A 7,151-nucleotide genomic window follows, 5' to 3' on the forward strand; every position below is an offset into this window, starting at 1 on the left:
ACATTATATAAAGCATAGATAATCCTCAACTTATGACTGTAATGCAGCCTCGATTGTAAGTCATGAAAGTCATAAGTTGAGGCACCCATGTGACTGACCCAATTTTAGGACCTTTATTGCAGCTATCATTATGCAATCATTAACTGACTGTCCCAGTCGTTAAGTGAGACAACAGGATAATCAGCCATAAAGGTGATCTGGTTGTCAACTGCTCAAAATGCAATCATGTGATGGGGTGGGTGGGTGTGAATTAAGTCATAAATAACTTGTGAGGGGAATGTCTGTTGTAACTTCAAATGGTCGCTAAGTGACCGGTCATTAAGCAAGAATTAACTGTATAGGGCTACCAGATCTGGTATGTAAAAAAAGGTGGAAAAGAATTATTTATATATTTACATTTCTTCTGCTGACATCCAGTGGTTTGCTGGATTTTTGCAGACCAAACCTGGTAGTCCTAATAAATATGTGTAGAGCTATGTATATATTATAGGGAGAACAAGATGCTTGAACTGGTGGTGTGTATGTGAGCTAACAGCTATGTTGTTGAGCTGGCTTATAGTTTATAAATAATGTGACTCATAAACTCGACAAATTCTGACTTGTTCAGTAAACTATGGGTGAACAAAGGTTTTTACATGGTAAGCCCACAGTGTTCTGAAACTTTACCAACCTGCTTTCATAGAGAAATTTAAGTACTGTATGAATCTCAATTTCAGTAAGTACTGTAGTCAATTAAAAAGCTGACCAAACGTACATCAAACAGGTGACCTTGAACACTGGCTATACTCAGAAGATTGAAATAGGAATTTGTGCTTCCCTAAATGCCGAAGTCTCTAGACAAGTGGACTGTTGGCAGGAAAAAACAGCTGAAGGAAAGTGTAAGATAAGATAACTACAGCCTTCTACTCTTAGGGTCCAACATTCTTTATCTTGCAGGCCTCCTGCTATTTTTTCCCCCTAGCTAAACCACTTCCTCTCCTGCTGGCATACATATTGCACTTGATTTAAACCTCTAGCAAGTGCCAGGGAGGAATAAATGTATTGAACTTTTTTCCACCCTGTTGATCCCCGTTAATAATCTGGTGTTGCAAAATGCCAAATGGACGATCTGATCTGTATCTTTAGAAAATTATTTATTGGGCTGGCAAAAGTGACGATGAGATCTGAACAGTTTTTACAGGAAGAGAGAGAAGGGGAGAAGAACAGTACAGGGAGTCCTTTACTTACAGCCACAATTGAGCCCAAAGTTTCCATTGCTGAGCAAGGCCGTTGTTAAATGAGTTTTGCTCCATTTTACAACCTTGTTTGCCACAGTTGTTAAGTGAATCACGTCATTAAGCGAATCTGGGTTCCACCATTGACTTTCTTTGTGGAAAGCTGGTTGGGAAGGTTACAAATGGTGATCACAGGAACCTGGGACAAAGCAACTATCATAAATACATGTGACCAGGGAGATGCTGCAACAGTTTTAAGCGTGAAAAACGGTCATAAGTCACTTTTTTTCAATGCCATTGTAACTTCGAACAGTCACTACTACACGAATGGTTGTAAGTCGAGGACTGCTTGCAGTAAGTATACATGGAATTATTATCTAGAAGTTTCAAAGAAAGCAGAGAATCTTTGATTCTGCAGTGGAGCTTCAGAAAAAGAACAAAAGTTTCAAAGATGGGAAAAACTAGTATCTTTTCCAGGTTGTTTGCTATGTCAGAAAAAGTAAGGGCTGAAGATTTAAAGGGATATAAAGTGGAGTCAAAAAGATCTTATGATCCCAGAGGAAAAATAAATGCCCATTCAAAACGAAATTTGCAGAATGCCAGAAAAGTAGCTTGAAGCCCTGTCCTACATATTGTCCCTTTAATATATGTGTAAATCACATTTTTTCCTACTTTATCTGTCTTATTTTACCTCATTTGTTCTTTCTCTCATTTCATTTTACTAATCTCATTTTTAAAATTTTTTATATTGTTCTTTGACTGCAGATTTATAAATAAGTAAAAAAATTAATGAAATAAGTTGCTTAAAACAGCTATGATCGAGAGGTGATCCAAATAATGAAACCAAATCATTCCTAGTCAGCTCATTCCATGTAGTTTACTTTATACTTCTGTAATGGTCTGTATGAATACAGAGCATATTATCAAAATAACGGCTTTTTTCCCTCTGATGTTTCAAGGAACATCCCATCAAGGTGGCTATTCCCACGAGGCAGTGGTATATGCCCTTCAGAAATGTGGCATTCGTCATATCGACACGGCAAAACGATATGGCTGTGAATCACTCCTGCAGAAGGCTATCAAAGGGAGTGGAATAGAACGGGAGAATCTCTGGATAACAACCAAACTCTGGCATGCTGACTATGGCTATGACAAAACAAAACAAGCCTGCTTGGAATCTTGCAACAGACTTGGGGTGGAATATCTAGGTATGAAGCTGGTTTTTCCTATTCTGGTTCAGATTATTATAGTCATAAATCTTGGTGAACATTTAATACATTTTTCTTATTGCATCACCTGCAATTTTGTGATTGCTCTGGAACACAAACAAGAATTTTTAGCAGGGAGATTATTCCTTTAGATTCTTTAGCTAATCTTTTTAACCATAAGAAAGAAAACACATCTTAACAAGGATTGGACGGTTATTAAGAGAATTTGTCTGCTTAGCCTTGAGTGATTGATTATGTGCCATCAAGTTGGTGTCAACTCTTAGTGACTACATAGATTTTCTCTTGAATGAGCTATTCCCCAACTGCTCCTTCAGGTGCACCCATTGCTACTGTATCCATGTTGTAATTGAGTGTTGTAATTGAGTCAATGTTTCCCAACATTATACACTTCTCTAGAGAGCCAGGTCTTCACATAACATGATAATTGGAGGCTAGTCATTTGTGCCTTGATTGAGACTCTGAGTTGATTTATTCAACTACCCATTTGTTTGTTTTCTTGACTATCCATGGTATTCTCAGAACTCTTCTCTAGTGCCAACATGAAAAAGTCTCAATGCTTTTATATCCTGCTTAACCTTAATCTTTTTTTAATATCAATGCTAATTTCAGTACTTTTAAAGCACCCCCCTTCAGTCAAAGCAGAAAGGAACAATTTTGAAAAAGGGTCATGTGATTTGTACTTCTTACCTTAAATCAGGGGTCCCCAATCCTTGGGCCATGGCCCATTACCGGGCCGTGGCCTGTTTGGAACCGGGCTGCGTGAACGGCTGGATGGCGCACAAACACATGTACATGCGCAGCTTGAGTTGCATGAGCAGTGGGCCAGTGCACAACTCGAATCGCATGAACAGCGGACCAGCACATACATGCACATCTTAAGTTAAGTGAGTGGCAGGCTGGCACGCACATGTGCAGTTCAAATTACATGAGCGGCGGGCCAGTTGCCCTCTGCTCCCCACCGGATCACCAAATAGTAAAGGTTGGGGACCGCTGCCTTAAATGATTGCTGCTGTAAATAGCAATGCTATTAGCAATGTTATCTGTTATAGCTCTTAAAGCAGTATTTAGCTGCTATGCTATTGTAAAATCTCTACAGAGCTAGAATAAGTTCAATCTTAGTGCCATTTAATAGCACTAACTTATACTGATCTGTTTTTGTTAATTTTTCTTACAAACAGAGAATCTCAAATTTAAGCCTCTTAGAAAGATTCTGATAAGACTTAGTGGCACACCTACAAATTGTATAATTAATCTGTTGCAAACAATCCCTTATCCCCTTGTTACAACAGTGTGATTAATTAACGTGAGGAAAACATACTTAGCCCCTCCAGGTTGCATTAGAAATTGGTATGGATGAAATATTTCCCCAAGGAAAATCAGTTGGTTCATACTGGGCCCTCAAGCCAATATGTTTTGGCATAGCATAACCATTGTGATGGCAGTTTGTGGCCTAGCATGTTTTGTGAATACAGCCAGAAATTCAACCAGCCACTGTAAAGCAAGCCATAGCTTAGAATGACCAGATTTTCTTCAAATTAGGAAGAAATGCAGAAAGACATTCATGTGTTCCAATCTCCTTCTAAGAAGAAATAGTAGCCAGAGAAAGAGGAAGTGTTAACTCATGCCTTTTCTGAGTTTGTGTGCGTTGGAGGCATTAAACTAGTTATGGATAGCCTAGTCATCTGGTTGTGACCCAAACCGAAGTAGGGTCTTGAAATATTCTTCTCCTTGAAATACTGCTTTTCGTCATGCTAAATGGGTTTATTGAAAGTTTTCTTTGCATTCAGAAAAGGATGCTGAATTGCTCCTATGTTTCTCTTCTGTCACAAATACGGGAGAATATTCTCATAAACAAAGAACCAATAATTAAATACTGTCACAACAAATGGCTTTATTTTTCTATCCCAACTTTTAGTTTCTCTAATATTTTTTCCTCTTCATTCTTTCGTTGTAATTTGGTTTCTAGTGCTGAATACTTCACAAAGGAAGATTGGTCTGACAAATTACATACCGATGAGAAATTGAAAATGTGCCAGATTGTGGGAGCAGTATTCTAACATTTTTTAAAATATATTTTTTATTAAAATACATGATTTTCACTTGTTCTCTATAAGTTATTATAATCTGGCTTTAGGCGTTCATTGATAAATATTGAAAACAAATGGAATGGATTTGGAGGTTGGACTTAAGAGTTTGCATTCCTTGAAATCTGGACTCGTGATGTCATGATAACATCTCCTCACTCCTACATCACCCTTGTTTGCTGAATATATAAATGGTGATATTCTCTCCCATGCGTGTTTTGAATTGGTTTCTGGTCCCTATTAACAGCTTCCCTTTTATTGTGTTGGGAAGCCTGACGGAATTGCAGATATTAGTTCTACTAACAAACATGCTGATAGGCTTGCATTTTGAATGAAGACGAATTTCTCTTCTAAGCCCCGACAGTGCCTGGGGAATAAGCAGTCACTGAAAATTAATGAGATACCAAGGGCGGCTTCAGAAGGCAGATTACCTGGTTGAAAATCTATATACAATGAAATGTTTTATTCTCCTGTTTCTTTGTTTAGGGACATCCTATTTTACCCTTGTGTAACTTCATTTTGATTACCCAGATTGAATGGAAATGTAAAATTCAAGAAACTGGTTTCATTGGCAGGTGTTTGGTAGGTAACTGTTGTGCTAAGCTAAAAGTTACCATACATATAGCACAACAAACATGTACATATGTAATGATATGTGGGAATGAGCTTGGGAGGCAGGGAAAGAGCCATAACCAGGGGAATGGTTAGACAAGAGGCAGTTTAGCCTGCATAAGAAATGTAACTATGGCAATCATCGCAGAAGGGACCTCTCCCCCCCCCCCCCTTAGCTTTCCTGGGCTATAAAAGCGATTGAGCAAAAATGTACTTTCAGACTTGCAAGATTAATATTAACTCTAATTAATATTAATTAATATTAATTAATTAAAGAATTAATATTAATTTCAAACAACAACAACAACAACAACAACAACAACAACAACAACAACAATAATAATAATAATAATAATAATAATAATAATAATAATAAAGTTGGAAGGGACCTTGGAGATCATCTAGTCCAACCCCCTGCTCAAGCAGGAAACCCTATACCATTTCGGACAAATGGCTGCCCAGTCTCTTCTTAAAAACTTCCAGTGTTGGAGCATTCACCGCTTCTGGAGGCAGGTTGTTCCTCTGGTTAATTGTTCTAACTGTCAGGAAGTTTCTCCTTAGTTCTAAGTTGCTTCTCTCCTTGATCAGTTTCCACCCATTGCTTCTCGTCCTGCCTTCAGGCGCTTTAGAGAATAGCTTGACTCCCTCTTCTTTGTGGCAGCCCCTGAGACGTTGGAACACTGCTATCATGTCCCCCCTCGTCCTTCTCTTCGTTAAACTAGACATACCCAATTCCAGCAACCGTTCCTTATATGTTTTAGCCTCCAGTCCCCTAATCATCTTTGTTGCTCTTCTCTGTACTCTTTCTAGAGTCTCAGCATCTTTTTTACATCGTGGTGACCAAAACTGGATGCAGTATTCCAAGTGTGGCCTTACTAAGGCATTGTAAAGTGATATTAATACTTCACGTGATCTTGATTCTATCCCTCTGTTAATTCTATTAATATAACCTCTAAATGAAGTAAAATTAATTCACCTGGGTGTGTTTCCTGTCTGGCCTACTTCACAAGGCTGATTTTGGGAGAAGAGCAGGCAAAACTGGAGGGCAGAGTAAAACACTTCATCGCTTTAGAGTTCTTGCGTTGCCACAAGAGACTCAAGTCCAGCCCCTCCCCCTTGAATTCTCTTGACCCATATCTAGCACCAATTTATTGCTGTCCATTACTTCATCAGATTCTTCTGCGTAGGCTTCAATGCTGCAACCTATACAAATGGTCCTGATTCTTTGCATCTGACACTGACAGTACTACCTAATCGATAGAGTTGCTCTTTGTCCCCTCTTTTACTTAAGAGAATCAAGGTAGGCCAATCCTGAATTTCTCACTCACCCCTTCACGTCTTCCTGGGCTTAGCTGATTTTTTTTTTTAAACAACTGCTCCATATTTTCTTCAAGGTAATAACAACTGCTCCATATTTTCTCTGAGGCTTTACATCTGGTCCATAGAGACTGAAGTTCATAGATTCAGTAAATGCTTTTATGTATTGGAGGCTTTCAAGAAGAGACTAGACAGCCACTTTTCATCACTGGAGGCTTTCAAGAAGGGATTGGACAGCCCTTCCCAGAAATGGTATAGGGTCTCTCTGCTTGAGCAGCGGGTTGGACTAGAACAGGGCTTTTCAACCTTTTCAACCATTGTATCACTTTTAGGATATGGCAATATTTTTGTACCACCAGTCGCCTAGCAAGGTGTCAAAAACTTGATGACCCCCCCCAAAAGGAAAAATCTGATGAAGTACAGGTAGTCCTCGACTTACAACAGTTCGCTTAGTGACTGTTCGAATGCCAGTTACAATGGCACTGAAAAAAGTGACCCCCCCAAGCCACAGCCGAGCAAGATATCTGCCTGCCCACCTGGCCGCGCTCTTCCTCCTGTCCGAGGTTTTCATTGTTGTGAGCATTTCTGTTGAGGATTGGCAGCAGGGGTGGGGGTGTTTGGCTTTTATTCCCCCTCCTCGTCTGCTGGGTGGTTGCAGCAGGTTTTGGTCACTTCACATGACCCTGGGACACTGT

The 7,151-nt window shown here is 39.3% G+C and overlaps 1 protein-coding gene across 3 annotated transcripts in view; it reads left to right on the top strand.

Moving 5' to 3' along the window:
* Positions 1-7,151, top strand: part of LOC107302500 (uncharacterized oxidoreductase ZK1290.5) — a 69,328-nt gene that overhangs the window by 17,368 nt on the left and 44,809 nt on the right. For all 3 annotated transcript variants that reach the window (XM_015831610.1, XM_015831612.1, XM_015831611.1), the window contains exon 2: positions 2,174-2,422. In XM_015831610.1, the coding sequence (XP_015687096.1) occupies positions 2,174-2,422 (249 nt within the window). The remainder of the gene's footprint in view (positions 1-2,173; positions 2,423-7,151) is intronic.

The sequence above is a fragment of the Protobothrops mucrosquamatus genome, unplaced genomic scaffold (assembly GCF_001527695.2).
Source record: "Protobothrops mucrosquamatus isolate PMUCROS unplaced genomic scaffold, P.Mucros_1.0 scaffold_267, whole genome shotgun sequence".
Taxonomy (NCBI): domain Eukaryota; kingdom Metazoa; phylum Chordata; class Lepidosauria; order Squamata; family Viperidae; genus Protobothrops; species Protobothrops mucrosquamatus.